At 42.3% G+C, this 22627-nt stretch overlaps 1 protein-coding gene across 1 annotated transcript in view; it reads left to right on the top strand.

Moving 5' to 3' along the window:
• Nucleotides 1-21544, top strand: part of LOC115177010 (D-ribitol-5-phosphate cytidylyltransferase-like) — a 35317-nt gene extending 13773 nt beyond the window's left edge. The window contains exons 7-8 of the mRNA XM_029737454.1: nucleotides 2575-2712; nucleotides 20959-21544. Of these exons, the coding sequence (XP_029593314.1) occupies nucleotides 2575-2712; nucleotides 20959-21063 (243 nt within the window). The 3' untranslated portion in view covers nucleotides 21064-21544. The remainder of the gene's footprint in view (nucleotides 1-2574; nucleotides 2713-20958) is intronic.
• The last annotated feature ends 1083 nt before the right edge of the window (nucleotides 21545-22627 follow it).

Raw genomic sequence — 22627 nt, 5'->3', positions numbered from 1 at the left:
TCTTTTCTGACAATTGCTTTTAATTTGTATCCGTAGGTGAACAGTTCTTGCTTGTCTGAAGTTGGAGAAACGCTGAGTGAGTTGGAGGAGGCAGACTGAGCACTCCTGCATCCAGTTGTCATTATTTGGGTGCGTTGAGTTCACATGGGGATAAATGTGTGAATAGAGCCTCATATGAATTCCCAGTTGCCTTACCAACACTCTTGTTCTGGCACTGGAAATTAGACTCTTCAGTTCTCTATGCTTGGGGCTCTTTGCACCTTACGGTTCACTTTGCTTGACGTGAGTTGGCCCTGTTGCTTTAAGGATGGACTGTAAGCTTGCGAAGGCCATGGAACCCTCTGATGTTTGGGTATCCCAGTATCAATCACACACATTCAGAACAAGGTGAGTTAGCAGAGTTAACAGAGAACATTGTGTATACGGGTGTTGTCTGTGCTTAGTGGACTTAGTGGACGTTATCATGTCTCAGTCAGGTTTCCCACACTGAATGAACTTGTGTTGGGTGTTTTCTAAAGCACACGTCTGGCCCGGCTAGGCTCTAGTTTCCTCCAGGTACATGTACTACATGGCCAGCCAACCTTTTTCCGCTTGTAAAATGTTCACTTTGCAGTCTACCTCTGGTCCCTCCGACAAAAAGATGTTGCTGTTTAGGAACCCTACACCCCCCCTCCCCCCCCCCCCCCCCCCCCTGAGAGCACTTCACTCCTTTCACTTACCGTTTGGCTCGGCTCAGATGTCAATATCAACCACAGAGCAACATTAACTCATGACAGCTCAAGTAGAACCCCCCTGCGAATTGATCTAGTTGGAACCCAAAATAAATATTTACGGTATGAAGGTCCAGTTGACTTTTTGTGATTTTACCTTTTCACCCCGGCAACAGCACAACTGCCAAAACAAAGTGAGGGGAAAAAGGTGCAGTGGGCTTGGGGAAGTTGCATTCTGTTTTTTTCTCTAAGCGAGTCTTTACGTCTTCAAAACAACTCAGTTTTAATCATTGCAAATGCCATACAGGATAACTTGATTAAACCGCCCGCCTTGATTTGTGTTGTAAGGCCTTGTTAAGTCTTCAGTGAACCACTGTGCACGCAAGTACTCACTCACACACACACACACACACACACACACACACACACACACACACACACACACACACAGCTCCTCTCCGGTGGTGTGGAGCTAGGTTCCAGGCTGCATTAGGGTGGGTGCAACGCTCTCCACCACACCAGAGTAAATGCATCTGTGTCTGAGGTTTCCCCACAGCTCTTACTGTGGACCAGATGCCCCTTTCACAGGTAGAGAACCCTAGGACCCCCTAGATCCAGCACCTTATTAAAAAAATATTTACCACGGTCCTAAGTTGATTTCATGGCAGCTTAAGGATGTCCTACATTTAACATCAGCATCATGGGAAGGCTTAATTCCAAACAGAGTTTTAGCGAGGTGGGAGCCTGAGTTCCAAACAAGAGTTGGCTCACAGAGCGATCTCAGAATTTCCCCGTCTTAAGCGCGGATGCAAAATCTCAACAGTGAGGGATATATAGGTGGCGTTAGATGGCACACGCTGTTCTTTTTTGACAACTTAGTCCAGCGTTTCCCAAACTCGCTTCTCGAGAACCCAAGGAGAGCACATTTTGGTTTTTACCCTAACACTAAACAGCTGATTCAAATGATCAAAAGCGGATGATTAGTTGATTATTTGAATCAGCTGTGTTGTGCTAGGGCAATAAAACAAAACGTGCACCTCTTGGGGTCCAGAGGACCGAGTTTGGGAAACCCCGGCTTAGTCTGTAGCGTTAAACAATGACCTAGCAATCAGAGGGGGAGATAATCGAGTTTCACAGAGAGAGTGCGTGGTAATCGATTCAGTATGTGCCTGGTAATGATCTCGTCTAGACTTAAGCCAAACTGGCACCTTCTACTGCAGCAAAACAAATCAATAATATCACTTATTTGAATTGAAACAGATGTTGATAGATGACAAGTGACTTACTTGACTTATTCAAGAAATACTTGACTTATAGTCATATAATGATGTATAATAGGTTTACAACAGATTAATTAACACATTTGACATTGAGCTTACAACACAAATCCTGTATAAGAAGACATAATTGGAGTGAATTCACCCTGTCGAGCATCAGTCAACAGCCCAATTAGAAATAGACGTTTGGGCGCAGCTGCGGCGTAGACTCGCATGCTTTCTCATCCCCATGCATGACACACTAAGTGACTCATCAGTGCTGGTTTATGCTGTCTTAATGTGGGCCCATCTATCTAAATAAACACCATGAGGCCTTTCCACCTGAACCAGAGGGATTACTACCCCCAGAGTCCTATCCGACGTGTGTTTACCCCCGAACACTACAACACACTCCTCCAACCTCCCTCCCAAACGAGGACCTTTAAATAAGCATGCTTGTTCAGTCGCAGCACGTCTCTCTTCCGAGTGTTTGAACAATGTGCTTTAATTGATCCAAGGTATAATCATTCTCTAAGTCTCTGTAAGAGATTGTCATTATTGGCAGGAGATGCATGTCTGACTGGGTGTGGCTGGGCTTCTTTTGATAGGTGTATTTGAACGTGTCGGAGGACGATTCGTCCGCCAGCGAGCCGATGGGAGGAGAGCCGGCGGCCATGATGGAGCTCGCCACAGGAGCCAAGCTCGGAAATATTTTAGTCTATGGCATCCAGCTTCATCACTCAAAGGTATGCCCCTTTATATATGCCTGGTCTTACGTCCTCCTGGATTTAGAGTCCCCCTGGAATGCACTTTTCAAAAAACCAAACGAAACACAATGAGAACTGTGTAAGTCCTTGTTCCAGAGTCTTGTCTCCTCATGCATTTGGTCTTGAGGCTAATTGTGCTGTCTGTGTTAGATGTTGTGTGTGTGTGTGTGTGTGTGTGCGTGTGCTTACGTGTGTGTGTGGGTGGAATATAACCTTTTAACCTTTCCATCCAGACACGGATGTTGTGTTTTGTTTTTAATAAAAGAAACATGCAGAGGATAAAGATGTCCTCCAAGTGTGAAAAAGCCATGTTACACTTACACACACATTGGTTCAAGTGTTTGCCCTACCGCATACATACCTCAGCTGTGTCTCATGGGAAGGCTCTGCTCTGGATGGTGTTTGAGGTTCCCCATTGGCCTGTCAAAAGTTCACTGGAGTTGTCAGGGTTGATGTGGTTGACGTGAAATGTGTTCCTGTCGGTATTTACATGATTATATGAATGTGAAACCCTCCTAACACTGGATTAGAGATGGCGGGATATGTGTTACTGAAGTGATTGGATTACTGCTGGCTAGTGGCTATGTTGCACTCACCCACAACAGTAGGTCGCAATAGCTGGAAAGGATATAGAAAAGCCAGATGTTCTCCCAATAGAAAAGCCCCCCCCCAAAAAAAAAAATATATATATAATGGTTGTAATATTGTTTGTGCATTAATTGATATACATGCCGGTGAGCTTTGTGTTTGTGATAGATTGAGCTATTTGGACAAATGACAGCTTCAATTTCTTGGCAGCAATAACACATCACAAACCAATGACAGTACCACACTGTTCGGGGCAGATCGAGAGAGGTTTCAACCATCTCTTTTGATTTTAGCCTCGTCAGCATTAGCTAGGAGGAATTAAACCTGAGCAATGGAGTGAAGATGGCTTTCCATTTTCTGGAGAGTCGACAACATGCGGCAGTCGTTCTCTGACGTCAACGTGTCATCTAATTAAAACAAGGTGCTCTGTATTCTTTACGGGGAAGCGTGTGGTGCACCTACTTCACATGTGAGTTTGATTGTGCTATCGGATGTTGGGTCTTTGGTCCGCAATTCCCAGCATGCCAGAGTGACTGACCTATGGAGAGTGATGCGCTTAATTAGTCATTCCTGTTCCAGTTTTATGAGAAAATGCTTATCCTTATCAGATAGTGGAATAGCCGACTAAGACCTTGCATAAATCACTGTGATAGGTTTTCTGTTATAATGAGGATAATTCTTCCCAGATGGGCTTATTCATACTTGTCAAAACTCCCTTTCAGTCCTCCTGGTCTCCAGATATGTACAAATATATCCATGTTAATGCACATCCACAACTTAAACTCATTGCATCTGTGTTATTTCATTTTCATATCACCCAAATAGCTGGACAGTATTTAATGAATTGTAATTTAATACAATATCCCAAAGATACTTAAGGCCCTGTTCAATCAGACATTGTAACTCCGTGACTGGGAAACCTAACCAAGATTGCATGTAGAGTTCCTATACTGTACATGACATAGTGCAAAGAGCAAACCTTAGGTTACCATTGTGTGAAAACAAATTGAAATTCATCGACCTATGACTATGTTAGCCAAGCACTCACTGACACACATTGACACTGTAATTATAACAAAAATTGAAAGTCAGTGATTGTTTTGTTGTGTGTTTTTCTCTCCAAACGAAATGTTAAACAGCAATATTGTTTTTGGTATGCTAGAATTTCCATGTTGTTTAGAGATGGAATTCTTTAGTTAGTCATGTAGAGGGATTCTTGTTGTAAGAACTCGATAAGGATCAGTAAACCCACTCTGGTAAATACAGTCTCAAATATCATATTGAAAACAGTTGTTCTTATTGTTGGAGACTTGTCTGATTTTCCCTTTGACATCTGTAAGTATAGATTTTGTCATGTATCATTTCCTCGTATGCCAAGACATTTGGCCATTCTATGGGATTGCTGCAATAATTCCACTGTGGAGAACCTGGGGCGAAATGTCACCCAAGAATCTAATTGAATGTGAGGAGATTTGTTATTTTAAACCTTCACTGACTGGAATGAAACACATTATCTTACTAATGATATACACTACCGGTCAAAAGGTTTAGAACTCCTACTCATTCAAGGGTTTTTTTCTACATTGTAGAATAAAAGTGAAGACATCAAAACTATGAAATAACACATATGGAATCATGTAGTAACCAAAAAAAGTGTTAAACAAATCAAATATATTATATTATATTTGAGATTCTTCAAATAGCCACCCTTAGCTTTGCACACTCTTGGCATTCTCTCAACCAGTTTCACCTGGAATGCTTTTCCAACAGTCTTGAAGGAGTTCTCACATGCTGAGCACTTGTTGGCTGCTTTTCCTTCACTCTGCAGTCCGACTCATCCCAAACCATCTCAATTTGGTTGAGGTCGGGTCATCTGATGCAGCACTCCATCACTCTCCTTCTTGGTAAAATAGCCCTTACACAGCCTGGAGGTGTGTTGGGTCATTGTCCTGTTGAAAAACAAATGATAGTCCCACTAAGCCCAAACAAGATGAGATATCGTATCACTGCAGAATGCTGTGGTAGCCATGCTGGTTAAGTGTGCCTTGAATTCTAAATAAATCACAGACAGTGTCCCCAGCAAAGCACCCCCACACCATAACGCCACCTTCTCCATGCTTTACGGTGGAAAATACACGTGCGAAGATCATCCGTTCACCCACATCGAACCAAAAATCTCAAATTGGACTCCAGACCAAAGGACAAATTTCCACCAGTCTAATGTCCATTGCTCATGTTTCTTGGCCCAAGCAAGTCTCTTCTTCTTATTGGTGTCCTTTAGTAGTGGTTTCTTTGCAGCAATTCGACCACGAAGACCTGATTCACACAGTCTGCTCTGAACAGTTGATGTTGAAATGTGTATGTTACTTGAACTCTGTGAAGCATTTATTTGGGCTACAATTTCTGAGGTGCAGTTAACTCTAATGAACTTATTCTCTGCAGCAGAAGTAACTCTGGGTCTTCCTGTCCTGTGGCGGTCCTCATGAGAGCCAGTTTCATCATAGCGCTTGATGGTTTTTGCGACTGCACTTGAAGAAACTTTCAAAGTTCTTTAAATTTTCCATATTGACTGACCTTCATGTCTTAAAGTAATGATGGACTATCATTTCTCTTTGCTTATTTGAGCTGTTCTTGCCAATATGGACTTGGTCTCAAATGCATTAAGAAGGAAAGACATTCCACAAATGAACTTTTAAGGAGGCACACCTGTTAATTTAAATGCATTCCAGGTGACTACCTCATGAAGCTGGTTGAGAGAATGCCAAGAGTGTGCAAAGCTCTCATCAAGGCAAAGGATGAATCTGGTAGTGTACATCCCCTAATGCAGCAAGAGGAAGTTGCAAGCAAAATTACCTGTTGGTGTCTGGTGATAGTGGAGTACATTTTCAGTATTGCACCATTGTATACTCGTATACTCTGCAACCTGAATGCAATGTAGTATATTTATCAGGACCAGTAATGGAGTGGTTTAACTGATATCTTACTGGGAGACAATGTTTTGTTGCATTAGTAGACTATGTCTTTGATATTACATGCGGGGTCCCGCAGGGATCTATTCTTTGCCATTTGCATTTCTCCATAGTCTCCCCCCCAAACTAAATGTTCTTGTTTTTTCAGGATTGTTACTGGTTGGTTGTATTCTCTGTTTTTGCTCAGTATCGACTTGGTCCTTAGAGTGGGGAAGAAGGAGAAATATAATGTAGTCTATGTTAGGGCTGGGCAGTATGCCGTATGTTTTTGCACGGACTGGTTTGGATTTTTACTTTACCTTCTATAACGGTATTTGAATGTTTGGTTTGTTAAATATGATATGTATAGTTTGTATACTTTACTTGAGTCATCCCTCCACTCTCTCACTCTCCATGCTGCATTCCACACAGACCTGGTCCCACCCAGTCACACAAGGAGCGCATTTGTTGTTGCTTGACCACGCGACACTTTCGTTCAGTCTGCATGGTCAATGCAGCACATGCAACAATGTTGCTGACAATGATGTTGTTTCCACTTTGATCTTAATATAAATCCACAAGCGTTCTATAATTACAATATTAGTTTGTGTTTCTTACATCTGCAAACAGCTAGTTTGTATTTTCTTAGCAAGTTAAGCTAAATCGTGTTAGCCACTAATGCTAATCGCTAGTTAGGTGGCTAGCTAACTAGCTAATAAAAGTACTGAGTCAGAGCAAACGTAGCTAGCTAATACAGCCTGATACCAGTGCTGGTGGAGGCCTAAATCAGCATGTTGTTTGTGCAACAGTATCTTCTAAATCAAAGAGGAATAGGCTAAGCATAAATATGTTGGCTACATGAATAAAGATTTAATATAGCCAAAGATTATAGGGTCCCCTAGGAAACACTGAACATCACTTTGGTTCCTACCCTGTCACAATAACTCTTCCGTGGTATTTTCATTCGTTGTCATGTCAAACAACACTGTATTCAAAGTGCCCACCATTATTTATATTCTAACTATAGAATTAGAATAAGCATTCTATTTCCATGATTCCAAAAGTTCACCCAAGTGTTTTGATCTAAATCGCAATTGCAACATTTGGTTAAAAATAAGGCCTAGTCATTTTGCCCATATCGTGGCAGTGTGGAAATGATCTCAAATGATTGTAGGAAATGCAGAAATTGATGGAAATACACAAAATTATTTTAGGTTGAAGTTGAATTGAACAGTAAAAAACAATCAGACTGGAAAAAAACCCTTTGAAATAATGTGGAATATATGTGTTGCCACCATAGGATCACGCACTACTCTTAAAGCAAATGTAGAACTTTTATTAATCAAAAACATCAAATACCGTCAAAAATGTGAAAAATACCCTGATATGATATTTTGGCCATATCGCCCAGCCCTAGTCTGTGCATGAGTTACTGTGACCCCAAAATGGCCTGCTTAACAGCATACAGCTCTTGTTCCTCCTTAAATGTTTTCACTTTTGGTGTTAAATGAATGGTTGTTGTCATCCACAGTAAGTAGGGATAGAGAAGAACAATAATGGAGATAATTGAAATGCTTCTGTTATGTATCATACTGGGGGAGTACAAGACACACCCTGAAGTCTGTACAGGATAATGGTGATCTGAATGTCTGCGGTTTGAGTTATATTTATCTACAGTGGAATGGATTGCCACATAAGTACACTTTTGCACATATTAATGGCAACTTTAGTAGTATTTTAGCTTTAAAGATGAATAAATGCATGCCATTTTAAGTTTAAAAAATTAGGAATTTTTTCATCCCCAACTCATTGGCCTTCAGAAAATGTATTTTTGGACCCAAAGCTGATCTACTGAAAGGAGCAATGACTGTGGTTTCATGTTATTCAAGGCAACACCCACAGCTGGAACGCAGCGTGGCAGAACCATTCCTATGTTTACCTAAGGTAAAGATTTCTCCCAAGCTGAACAAATGGAGTCACGGACAATGAACTGCCGCCTTTGTGGAAAGATCTGTGATCAAAGCCCCTCCACAGACCTGTTGCGGTGGTGTTATTCAACCTGACCAAAGATGCACACCTGACATGTGTGCCATGATGTGTGAACACTGAACACTCAGACCATTTAAGCCGTTGGCTGAAGTTGTCGGTGGTGAGAGTTGGGAGACGCTCTAGTGCAGTAAACCGATCTGACGGTGTGAAAACTATGATCGTATCCCCTATCAATGGCTGCCGCGGCGATAGGAAGTGTCACCGGATCCCCCCCAGTCCAGGGTCCTGGCAACCTGTCACCGCATGAAAAGAGGGATGTCACAGTGATATATGGGCGCTCTAATCCCTGCAGTGAGAGCCCTGATGTTTACCCACTCCGCGTTTCCTTCTCCTCAAACCAGACCAGGAATACCTTAAACCTGAGAAGAGATTAGCCTCTGGAAAAGAAGAAAAAAAGAAAGAGAAAAACGAGAGTAAGAAAAAGGGAAGGCTTTATAGTTCTATTCTCTTCCCTGTTTAGGTCCACCGTCCGCATGGCAGGCAGGCGAAACTGTACACCCTTCTCATAGTCTTACCTGGACGTGCACCCACGCCGAGGTCACGGGATCATGGGAGAGCAGGGACGACCTCTGCCACTGCGGTCTCGGGCACGCTCCCAATCACTCTCAGCCACAGCTCAACAGTTCTCCTGGGCTAAGATGCCACATGTATTTGTGTTAACTAAGATAGGTTATAGACCTTGAGTAGCGCACCCTTCAAGAGTACTTCCATATGAGGTGGCAGGTAGCCGATCTGATAAGGTGGAAAATCTGTCGATCTGCCCTTGAGCAAGGCACTTAATTGCTTCATACCCAAATTGCTCCAGGGTCACCATGAATAATGGCTGAACCCTAGCCGTGACCCCACTCTATGAAGGTGTCTCAGGAGGAGTTGGGATATGCAAAAAACACATTTCCATATCAAACCTCCACCTTGTACTGGTTACCTACTTGTACATGCAGTGAAACAGGACAAATGTGAGCACTATTTTACCTTTGTTAGAAAAGGACCCATACCGACATGATGAGAATGCAAGGAATAAGGACAACTGTAATTAAAACAGTAATTAAAATACATGTGGTTAGTTCGCTCTGTTGATTTGAAATCTGTCATGTACCAGTGTTTGGAAAAAGTGTACTGAATAATTTGTGGCACTGCATAGGAAAAGTGCATGGCTGAACAAACCATAGATAAAGTGAATCGAGTGCTTGCAAAAACTCAACCCCAATGTGAAAGCTGTTTTGTGTTACTTCAATAACATATCCGACAGCGCTGACAGATTTGGCCAGTCTTCTGTAGATCTTCTAATGTTTAGCATCACATTTATGTTCCAATATGCAGCTGCTCGTTCACACACTATTTTCCCCTGTCATAAGTCTAATTAGTTCTCTTTGTTTTCTCAATGATGCCTGTTACTCTTATGGTGGAGCCCTGTGGAAACCGAGATAAGAAACCCCCTGGTTGAGTCTCAAATGGCACCCTTTCTTCTATGTAGTGCACTACTTTTGAACCAGGGCCCATAGGGCCTTGGGTAGATGTGGACCCAGGCGACTTGCAGGATATCAAGCCTGATCTTTTGTGCCCAGAGTGCACCAGATGTGTGTTGGTATGTGTGAAACTCAACCGCAGGAGTTTGGCTGGGGAGGACTTAGACATACCAAAAGCACTGTTTACTCAGCTTTGATTTGGTCGATTAAAAAGACCAGCAATGGGTTCTCTCACTCTCAGTGATAAGACTCGACTTAGACTCTACACGTCCCAATCGGGGAAATGGCATTCCAACTACGGGAACTATTACAAACAAAAGGATATGTTCTTATAATTAATACATTCCAGGTCTCTCTAAATGAGTTTGTAAACATATACTCAGGCAAAGAACTCCAATGTGTATTCATATGTGAATTTATTTTACCGCTTTGTATACTGTGACCACCCACGGTATTGACCACCCACGGTATTGACCACCCACAGTATTGACCACCCACGGTATTGGCGGGTAGAGTTAACACGTCTTTATTTTTATTTCACCTTTATTTAACCAGGAAGGCCAGTTGAGAACAAGTCCTCATTTACAACTGCTACCTGGCCAAGATAAAGCAAAGCAGTGTGACAAAAACAACAACACAGTGTTACACATGGGACAAACAAACGTACAGTCAATAACATAATAGAAAAATCTGTATACAGTGTGTGCAAATAAAGTAAGGAGTTAAGGCAATAAATAGGCCAATAGTGGCGAAGTAATTACAATTTAGCAATTTACACTGGAGTGATATATGTGCAGATGATGATGTGCAAGTAGAAATACTGGTGTGCAAAAGAGCAGAAAAACTAAAACAAATATGGGGATGTGGTAGGTAGTTGGTTGGGTGGGCTATTTACAGATGGGCTGTGTACAGCTGCAGCGATCGGTAAGTTGTTCTGACAGCTGACGCTTAAAGTTAGCGAGGGAGATATACGTCTCCAACTTCAGTGATTTTTGCAATTCGTTCCAGTCATTGGCAGCAGAGAACTGGAAGGAACGGCGGCCAAAGGAGGTGTTGGCTTTGGGGATGACCAGTGAGCTGAGATAAGGCGGAGCTATACCTAGCAAAGACTTAAGATGACCTGGAGCCAGTGGGTTTGGCGACGAGTATGTAGCGAGGACCAGCCAACTAGAGCATACAGGTCGCAGTGGTGGGTAGTATATGGGGCTTTGGTGACAAAACAGATGGCACTGTGATAGACTACATCCAATTTGCTGAGTAGAGTGTTGGAGGCTAATTTGTAAATGACATCGTCGAGGATCGGTAGGATAGTCAGTTTTACGAGGGTAAGTTTGGCAGCATGAGTGAAGGAGGCTTTGTTGCGAAGTAGGAAGCCAATTCTAGATTTAACTTTGGATTGGAGATGCTTAATGTGAGTCTGGAAGGAGAGTTTACAGTTTAGCCAGACACCTAGGTATTATAGTTTATAATGTTATAAGAGACATAGTACTGGAAGGATTACGCTTTTGCTTACAGGCTCTTTTTAAGGCTACTTTGAGTAGTGTTAACCCTTCAGATGTGTGCCTGTGTCTACATTGGGGGGGAAGGCCTCACTGTGATATGGTATAGTGTGTTTTGGGCTGTGGAAAATCCTCACAGTAAACCTTGAGTGTGATTACAATGTTAGAACATTATCTACAGATATCATTTCCTACAATGTTAGAACATCATTACCTACAGATACACCTATTGGTATTTTTAGTGAAGTGTTTTGATATCAATTGCACGGCCCATTGCTTGCCCACTCAGTCTCACGCTCATCGTCTGGTAGGCCGCACGGCCTGCATATCCCCTCGTTGTTTAGTCTGTGAGATGCGGTTGTTTTGACAGAAGTGTAGAAACACATTGTTGCACCGGTGTTTGTATGCCTGGCTTATGGGAGATATGTCTGCGATTACATTCTACCTCCGTGTTTGGAGTGGAAGTGAGGACACTAAGCCGTGACCAGGATGTACTGGGTTTAAGTCCAGGGTGTGTCATGTCTGGGGATGTCTGGGGATGTCAGTGAGCAAAATACCAGTACCTGTCTTTGACCTGAGATGTCCTACGATACGGACCGTGTCATGTTTATCTGTAATGTGTGGACTCTACTATGATAACCAAATGAGGTGTGTGTGTGTGTGTGTGTGTGTGTGTGTGTGTGTGTGTGTGTGTGTGTGTGTGTGTGTGTGTGTGTGTGAGTGAATGGAGTTTGGTATGTCCCAGTGCGTACGTCCTCCCCATGTCTTCATGCCTCTATGACTGAAGAGTCATTGTCCTGGTTACTGTTAGAGGTATGTCTGCCGGTGGGCCAAATTCAAGTCATCACTCACTAGAGCTTGTTGAAATAACACAGCATTCATTCTGAAAAGACCCTCTGGAAACACAAACTTCCTTTATTTTCTTTGCTGAAATGCTCTGTGTCCCATTTTGACTGGGTTTGTTGTTTGGTTAGTCAAAGGGAAGTCTATACATGCTGTAGTTGTCAGGATATTTTGGAAACGCACTTTGAAAGGGGTTTCTCACTGTACTGTGGGCGGTTTGTGCAACAACAATTGTCGTGTCAATGGGGTCTAAGAAGCAGCTATGTGTCAATACAAGTGCGGTTTTCCTTGGCTGGAAAGTCTGAGGAGACTCACAAAAGTTCCACACAAATGGAGGAGGATAAACATCGGCACACTTAAGCATTCTCATACAATACGTGTCCTTTTCAAATGAAGTGCGGCAGAATGGGAGGGGCAAGGTCATCCCAAATACAGACATTCGGGCACCTTGCCAAGTTCAACGCCTCACCCTAAAATCATTGACCAGCGGCCTGTCACATTTTCTCACTTCCAGACCCTTTGGCCTGAATCCCTAATCTCAAGTCAATGCTTTAACTGTTGGGTCCTCCTAACTTAGCATGGCCCAAGCAGTAGCCTTGTAGGCTGTACTTTGGATAAAGTTACCCCAAATCTTGGGTGTTAGGTTTGGGCTCATATCAAGTCTCTGAACCGGACATTAACCAGACCTGCTATCCCCCTATGTCTGTTTGGCCCCTAGTGACCGCCTCCCCCTAGAATGAGAGTGGTGGGGGCCGTAGGTCCTCAATACCCACAAAAGTACATGCTGGCAGTAGGCTGAAACACAGTACTTTTAAACCAATGGGACTCACCTCATCGGTCATTTGGGGAGAGCTTCTTTTACTACTTTTTCTTATTTCAGCCTACTATTTTAGACCATAATAAAAAAGAAGCTAATTTTCAGCGTTTTTTTAGCAAGGAGGGAGCCGCTCATGGAAGAGTTTGAAACTGCCCACAGAAACTGATACTGCCCTCGTGGCTAACGGTACATGTAGAGAAAAAGAATGACAGTACGTCCCAAACATTTGTCGTACATTTGTCTCAATAGGCCGTTTGGACCGATTTCTCTGCTGGGTAGTGTGATTCTAACAGCTCTTTGCAGTGCACTTGGCCCGGCGCTACTGAAAGCTTTTCCATGAGCTGTTTTTACTGAGGACTCCAGCTCCATTGGCAATCCATGAAGGGAACAGAAGTGGGAGCCCTCGGTAGCTAGTCCTCAGGGCTTGAGATCTCAAAATGACAGAGGCGTGCAAATTGTCACTGTTAAAACTCCTAATTGCTAAAAACCCAAAGCTTCAAAGAGCCCCTTCATGTATGGCTGTGGACTGCTATACACAGCTCTGCTTCCATGATGGAAAGGTTGATCCCATCTGTGGCATTTAAAAGTAAAGTTAGCTAGTATGCAGAGGATTGCTTATTGTGTGGTCTGCTGATGTTTTCTCCTCTTTCAAAGACATATAGTTTTACTCCTGTCAAAATCCTCCTCTTAAACGGTATGCAAAAATAGACTCTGTAATGATTTGAAGTTCCATTCTGGAAACGTGTGGTTTCAGTTTGGAATAACGAGGCTAGTGTGTGCGTGCGAGAGAGCATTTGTGTTTATCCCATATGTCACTAACTTTTGATACCTATTCTAAGTTCATTTGTCGATGCACTTTTAAGTGAACACATCCATGTAGAAAGGGCGTGTATTGGGTACTAAAATATGAGATGTGGATGATTGATGTAGAGGAGTAACTTCTATATGCGTATAACTGTGTGTTCTGCTCTTGGATTACATATGGCATATGCTGTATGACTTGTGACACTTCCCACTAATATGTACAAATGATGGACTTTTGTCAGGGAGATTTTCTAGATGAAAGGCGATGAGAAAATGATCAAATGGAATGACAAATGGAAAGTGAGGTTACCCCGTGTCTAATATTGGTGAAATATATTCCATTATCAAAGTGTTCTGTGGTTTTAGTCTAGTGCTGCATTTGTCAAGCTCATTTGGGTTAATTTCATATTTCTTAGTTAATATGAAATGTCCCAAAAATGGACCTACCCTTGTTGTGAGAGCACCAGGTCTCAGATACATGTGTAGGGACTTTTTTCATTGTATCCCTCAACCTAGGTGGGCACTATACCTGGTGTGTATACGTATTTATTGATACACATATTTAGAGCAGGCATTTGACAAGCATCAATTACAATGCAATCATTACGTTTATGCTGTTTCAGCCAATCAGCATCCAGAATCCAAACTACCTGTTTTATAATACTTACTTTTACTCCAAGTCAGGTGTTTTTCTATTCCACATGTCTCAGCACTCCTCTATGCCTCAGAGACACTGTAGGCCTCTTTGTGTGTGGTGTTGCACACCAACCAACTGTTTTCCCTATCCATATTAAACCTCTGGAAGACATGGTGAGACTGAGAGCCAATGGAAAACCACCTCGGCCCTGGAGGACATGTTATTGGGTCTGACTAGACTACTTGGTGCTGGAGACATGGAGAAATGAAAATCCCCCCTCGTTTCAGATTCCCTCTATCTCAGCAAGTGAATCAAATCAAATGTTATTCGTCTCATGCTTTGTAAACAACAGGTGTAGACTAACAGTGAAATGCTTACTTACTGACCCTTCCGAATAGAAATAGTGACGCAAGGAATAAATACACAGTGAATAGCAATTACGAGTAAAAATAACATGGCTATATACAGGGAGTAGAAAATAGCATGGCTATATACAGGGAGTAGAAAATAACATGGCTTTATACAGGGAGTAGAAAATAACATGGCTTTATACAGGGAGTAGAAAATAACATGGCTATATACAGGGAGTAGATAATAACATGGCTTTATACAGGGAGTAGAAAATAGCATGGCTATATACAGGGAGTAGAAAATAACATGGCTTTATACAGGGAGTAGAAAATAACATGGCTATATACAGGGAGTAGATAATAACATGGCTATATACAGGGAGTAGAAAATAACATGGCTATATACAGGGAGTAGTAATAACATGGCTATATACAGGGAGTAGAAAATAACATGGCTTTATACAGGGAGTAGAAAATAACATGGCTATATACAGGGAGTAGAAAATAACATGGCTATATACAGGGAGTAGATAATAACATGGCTATATACAGGGAGTAGAAAATAACATGGCTATATACAGGGAGTAGAAAATAACATGGCTATATACAGGGAGTAGAAAATAACATGGCTATATACAGGGAGTAGAAAATAGCATGGCTATATACAGGGAGTAGAAAATAACATGGCTATATACAGGGAGTAGAAAATAACATGGCTATATACAGGGAGTAGAAAATAACATGGCTATACACAGGGAGTAGAAAATAACATGGCTATATACAGGGAGTAGAAAATAACATGGCTATATACAGGGAGTAGTAATAACATGGCTATATACAGGGAGTAGAAAATAACATGGCTATATACAGGGAGTAGAAAATAACATGGCTATATACAGGGAGTAGAAAATAACATGGCTATATACAGGGAGTAGAAAATAACATGGCTATATACAGGGAGTAGATAATAACATGGCTATATACAGGGAGTAGAAATAACATGGCTATACACAGGGAGTAGAAAATAACATGGCTTTATACAGGGAGTAGATAATAACATGGCTATACACAGGGAGTAGAAAATAACATGGCTATATACAGGGAGTAGATAATAACATGGCTATATACAGGGAGTAGAAATTAACATGACTATATACAGGGAGTAGATAATAACATGGCTATACACAGGGAGTAGAAAATAACATGGCTATATACAGGGAGTAGAAAATAACATGGCTATACACAGGGACTAACTGTTGAGTGTGCGTGTGTGTCTTGAGTGCATGTGTTCGTAACAATGGGCCAGATAGGGCCTCATTAGTGAGAGGAGTTTATGGATCCTGGAGCACCAGCAGTGGAAAGAAGAGAAGAGGGGAGCACTGAACAGACAGAGACTCTGCCAATGACAGAAAAGTTTAGTGGGTGAGCTAGGGTCAGGAGAGGTACCCGCCATGTCTGTCAAGCCCATCCAGAGTAATTTGAGTGAGCTGCGGTTCCTTGAGTGAACTGACATTATTTATGCCTCGGTTTCCTCTTTCTGTCATCGGATAGGCCTCGATTTCAATTTGAAACCATTTAAACAGTGCATTCAGAAAGTATTCAGACCCCTTCACTTTTTCCACATGTTGTAACGTTACAGCCTTATTCTAAAATGGATTAAATAGTTTTTTTCCCCTCATCAATCTACAGACAATACCTCATAATGACAAAGCAAAAACAGGTTTTTAGACTTTTTTGCAAATTTATTACAAATAAAAGCTGAAATAAAACATTTACTAAAGTATTCAGACCCTTTATTCAGTACTTTGTTGAAGCACCTTTGGCAGCGATTACAGTCTTGAGTCTTCTTGGGTATGACGCTACAAGCTTGGCACACCTGTATTTGGGGAGTTTCTCCCATTCTTCTCTGCAGATCCTCTCAAGCTCTGTCAGGTTGGATGGGGAGTATCGCTGCACAGCTAATTTCAGCTCTCTCCAGACATGTTAGATCGGGTTCAAGTCCGGGCTCTGGCTGGGCCACTCAAGGACATTCAGAGACTTGTCCTGAAGCCACTCCTGCGTTGTCTTGGCTGTGTGTTTAGGGTTGTTGTCCTGTTGGAAGATGAACCTTCCCCCCAGTCTGAGGTCCTGGGCCCTCTGGAGCAAGTTTTCATCAAGGATCTCTCTATACTTTGCTCCATTCATCTTTCACTCGGTCTAGTCTGGTCTCCCAGTCCCTGCCGCTGAAAAACATCCCCACAGCATGATGCTGCCCCCACCATGCTTCACCGTAGGAATGGTGCCAGGTTTCCTTTAGACGTGACGCTTGGCATTCAGGCCAAAGAGTTAAATATTGGTTTCATCAGACCAGAGAATCTTGTTTCTCATGGTCTGAGAGTCCTTTAGGTGCGTTTTGGCAAACTCCAAGCGGGCTGTCATGTGCCTTTTACTGAGGAGTGGCTTTCGTCTGGCCATTCTACCATAAAGGCCTGATTGGTGGAGTGCTGCAGAGATGGTTATCCTCCTGGAAGGTACTCCCATCTCCACAGAGGAACTCTGGAACTCCGAGTGACCATCGGGCCAGGTTGACCATCGGGTTCTTGGTCACCTCCCTGACCAGGCCCTTCTCCCCCGATTGCTCAAGTTGGCGACAGCCAGCGATCGTTGTGTCCACTCAAAGCTGTAGTGACTTCAAAGGGACTCAATTCTTGCTCATGTACCAGAGAGCGACTAGTTGATTTAATAACGCGTTGTTATGAAGTATGATTCATATTTTAAAGGCATGTATTTTCCAAGTGGAAATAATTCAACGCAAAGGCTTAGACGGGGCTTAAAACGTTGATCCTCCTTGGTGATCTCCAGTCGCTTTCTCTCGATTCCTCTCTTTTTAGTCCTCTCTTTTTTATTTTCCAGCCGTTAGGCTTGTCATGCTGCGCTCATAACCAAACAGACCTCGTTAAGGGGAGTGATCATTAGCTTGGTGGTTAGGAGGGCTGAGATTGTAGCTGTCTCAAATGAGCCCAAGACATGGCCCTATACTCTTAAAGCTTTCCCAGACTTTCCCTTAGACAATGCACTTGGGTGGTAAAGAATGGACGAATGAACATGTTCATAACATTTATCATCCTCATAGTTCACTAATGCCTCAAACACATGGAACATTCTGGAATCGATTCCGTGTGATGAACTGATTGCCATGGCCTTTGTCAATAAGTTATTTTTCTGAATTAGATTGAAGACAGTATGCAAGAGAGAAAAAAAGAAAGAATGTATTGGTCATTACTTATGGTGCAAATAAAGGGGACGAGTTGCAATCAGATTTCCTAGAATGCTTTGATTTCTCGCAAAGCTTTGCCTCCCAGCCTCTGACAAACCAACGTGTATTTCTGTAATGGAGGAATATCCAGTCAACGTTAGGGTAAAAGAGTGCATTTGCTGCCATATTCTGTTGACTGTTCACAGATGTATTGGCCCCCATCCTCATTGCCTAACCTGGTCTCAGAGCATTTCATATTATTCTGTATGTAATTCTGAGACACTCCATTTAGTATGTTATGTTATGTTTCGTATGGTATGTCACAAATTACAATTCGTATTATATATTACACATTGTTCTAAACGTACAATAGGTTACGAATTTGCGAAACGTATGATATGTTACGAATTCTAACTAGGTGGCTACTGTAGCTAGCTGGCTAACTTTGGATAGATAGGCTAGGGGTTAGGGTTAAGTTTAGGAGTTAGGTTAAAGGGTTAAGGTTAGGGTTAGGGGAAGGGTTAAAAGGGTTAAGGTTAGGGAAAGAATTAGCTAAAATGGTTAGGGGAAGGGTTAGCTAACATGCTAATTAGTAGCTAAAATGATGAGATTCGGACTCCCAACCTTTGGGTTGCTAGGTGTTCGCGTTATATCCCCCATCCTCCCTGACCAACCACCCTACTTTAGCTTTTGCCTTAAGTAACCATCTGTCTTATGTAACCATACCAAACGTAACATGTCCCACGGAACTACGTTTACTATGTTACGTCTAGTCTATGATACCAGGCTTCATTGTCAAGTACTAGTAATTAAAGGGGTACTTCAGGATTTGGGCAATGAAGCCCCTTATCTACTTCCCCAGAGTCAGATCAACTCATGGATACCATTTTTATGTCTGCATGCATTTTGATGGAAGTTGCTAACTAGCGTTAGCGTAATGACTGGTCGTCTATGGTAACTGCTAGCATGCTAGTAGATACCATAGACCTCCAGTCATTGCGCAAACGCTAGTTAGCATTGGCACGCAAAATTGCCTCCAACTTCCTTCATACTGGAAGCAGAGACATAAAAATGGTATCCATGAGTTCATCTGACTCTTAATTGCCAAAATCCCGAAGTATCCCTTTAAGTAAAAGAACAATGACGTTGGTACATCTTAAAGAAAAACAGGAGAGACACATTTTTTTCCATTCCCTGAGCTTTTCTGATTTCTTAAAACCAGGGCCAAATGTAAATAGAAAAACATAATAGGCAAACACAGGAAAAGCTGGAATGAAATACTCCTGGAGCCTGCTCAAAGCTACCATATTTTGACTCCATTATGACTTTGTGTTGCTTTAATCAATAGATTATTGCTGATCCGTCTAGCAGCAGTTGTAGCCTTGGATCCCCCCTTGGTGTGGAAAATGCTTGTCATCTGGCTCCCCAACACTGGTTCTGATTAGGGAGTTACTCCAGGAGTTCTGGATCCCAGTGCTCAGTCACATTTACCACGGGCAGGCCTGATTCCACCCTCACCGCTCTGAACGCTCTCACACCTTAGGTCTGGTCACTGATAACGTTTCATCTGAATAATACCCAGGAGGGGCTGAATTAGAAATGTTTCTATTATAATTTTACACAATGAAATTAAGCAGCAATCCAATTACACGTCATTCCACTGGGAGATGAGTGCAGACACTAACTCCTTGTGACTCTGAGGCTGTCCTAATATGGACACCGTAGCAATAGATTAAGCACTATAGGTTCACAAACGAGTAGTCACTCTAACAATCATTCAAATAAATTCAAACATGTGGAGAACGTCTTTAATGAAATCTCATTTCATCACAGTTTCCAATGCTTCGTGACTAGGCTGATATTCAAACCCATGAGGTCCAATGTGAAATTGACCAGGCTGAGTATAGAGTAGAGTACATGTCGAGAGATCTCCTCAGATCTCAGATCAGTGGTGGAACAGGACGGCAGCACCATAGTTTTCTAAACACTGCTGTGTCTGAAAGACAGAAACCAGCCCTATCCCAATGCTGAGGACTCATCAAGCAAGTACTAACCCAAACCGGGAGTCACTCACTGATGTCAGGAATGGAGAAGGGAGTGAAACAATGATGACGAAAGGCATTCGCAGCCTGGAAAAAACACACAAGGCACAGAGGAATCACGAAAGCAAACGACCACAACAGTAGAGTCTGCCTTTAAAAGCAGTGGGACCCTAGCCTGTTAGATCAGACACACACACACACACATTCCGTCTGTAGTTGAACGTGTGGTTTTCTGCAGATCTGTCCAATATCATGCACTGTAAACTGTAAAGAATGCCCTCTCTCGGGCTTACGACTGCAGCGGGACCTGTGATTCAGTAACGCACATTTGAAAAAAATCATATAGAGGTTTAATTTTGAAGTTCTCCCATTTCAAATTGCTTCCGTCTGTTGATTGAACTCGCTATCGAATCACATGTGGGCAACGATCATTTCCCCACCCACCCTGCAAATGGGAATTCTTAACAAAATTCGATTTAGGAGAATTCAGATGTTTGTTTGGCTGATTTTACGGACATGCGCTAGGCATTACAACACCGGAGAACGTGAGAAGGGCTGCTTTTCCAGGGAGGAATCCTCCTAAGAGACAATGGACTCGACATGGGAGGTTCTGTGTAAGACACGGTATCTGTCAATCACAAGGCTTCTGGTGTGATCCCAGCAGGTTGTGTGCGTGTGTCTGAACATCGATGGGTATACTCGGTGGATTGTACTGTTTTTGTCTGTTCTAAAGGAGCTCAAAGAGCTGTGTATTGTATTTGAACAGTCAAATGTGTGCGAAGGAGATCCTCCCCACTGTGATTGGTTTGATAGATCAGGATATGCAGCAGCACAGTATGTCTGTCTGTGGATCAGATTATGCAGACGATCCAAACATCATCTCTCTGTGTGTCTGTATGCACTGAGGATCCTAACAGTGTCTGTCTGTATGTATGTGCATGCTGCAGGAAGCTACACTTTGGGGGTGGTCAGTGGAGAGGGTGGCCCAGATGTCACGTGCTCTGATCCGGGACAGAAGCCCCGCCCTTACAGGACAGCTGCTCCAGGCGTGAGCCAACCCGGAAGAGCAGACCACTTCGTCCAGCCTCGCCTTGGACCACCCTTATCACTACCCACCTACGGCTTTGCCACAAGGTGTGTGTTTGAGAAACACGGCGAGCCTTCAAACTCTGTGTATGACATGAACTGCGCTAGAAAAAGGAACAGTGTGATGGATAGGGAAGAGTTTAACATGAGACAGGGGTGTATATGGAGACAGTTCGCTTTGCAAGTGTGTGAGACTGTCTATAGTCCTATGGTCTGAGACTTCAAACAGTACTGCGTTTCATTCACACGAAGAAATACTACAGTTTACTATAGAATACTACAGTACTTACTAAATAATTCTGTAGTAAACTGTAGTTTAATATACTACACACTAGTATCCCTCAATCATGTGATGTACTTACTGTAGAATGTTGTAGAATACTATAGTAAATACTACAGTAATGTCCTCAAAAACACAACAGTAAATACTACAGTATACTACTATCTTCAAAAACACTACATTAATTACTATAATATATACTAGTTTTCTATTACTACAGTATTTATACTATAGTTAACTGTAAATACTACAGATTCCAAAAGTATACTACAGTAAACACTACAGTAAAGTCTGCAAAAACACTACACTTAATACTATAGTATATATACCATAATATGCTATAGTTTTTTATGTGGAATGGTCTCTAGATCACTGGATAAAGGTGCTGCTGAATGGAGGAGAGGAGTTGACATTACTGTGTGATTTTGTACTGCCATGTTTGAGTGGAGGTATAAAATGAGTGGCACATTGAAATGTTATTAAAATATTGCTTTCAATAAAATGACTTTTCTTTTCATTGTAGCCATCACATAAATTGTCTTTGTTTTGATTATGCTATGACCGCAACATTGTGGGGTTCGCAGACCACCTCGGACATCTCCTGTTGGTTTCAGTACTGTATTGACCGTTTTGTAGAGAATCTCCCTATGGCATTACAATGACACAATCCCGACGGTTACATATTCCATTCAAACGGATACAGTAGCACAGACCTTACTTCAGTGTTCCTGGTAAATATACAGAACATGATAGGGACAAGTGTAATTGCTTTGTCTGAGACCCCACACATCAGTTGAGCCCATAATGAAGCAGCTTAGTCCTATTGAAGATCCAGCTTCTTCACAGTAACTCCCTGGAGCTGTATGGACTAATCATACACAGTAAGAGGGAGCCCAAGGCAATAGTCTATCATCCTACTGTAAGTCTTTAAGTGAGGCATAGTACAAAGGTATACAGAGCCCAGGTTAGTAGTGTAACTTTGTTTATCCCTCCCCTCAGTCAGCCATCACTCACACCTGTGTGTGTGTGTGTGTGTGTGTGTGTGTGTGTAGGCTACACGTTGGCTACAGTATGTGTGTGTGCTTGTGAGAATGTGTGTGTGAGTTGTGTGTTTGTGATAACGTGTGTGTTTGTGAAAGAGAGAGAATCCCAGAGAGAGAACAAGGATTCCCTCAGGTTAATGTTTTTCTCACAGGAGTGGAAGAAAGTCTCAACATCAATGGGTTTTTTACTCTTGATCCCGGCACATT

The sequence above is a fragment of the Salmo trutta genome, chromosome 37 (assembly GCF_901001165.1).
Source record: "Salmo trutta chromosome 37, fSalTru1.1, whole genome shotgun sequence".
NCBI lineage: Eukaryota > Metazoa > Chordata > Actinopteri > Salmoniformes > Salmonidae > Salmo > Salmo trutta.
Note: the sequence above shows the minus strand (reverse complement) of the source record. Positions and strands in the feature narration are given on the sequence as shown.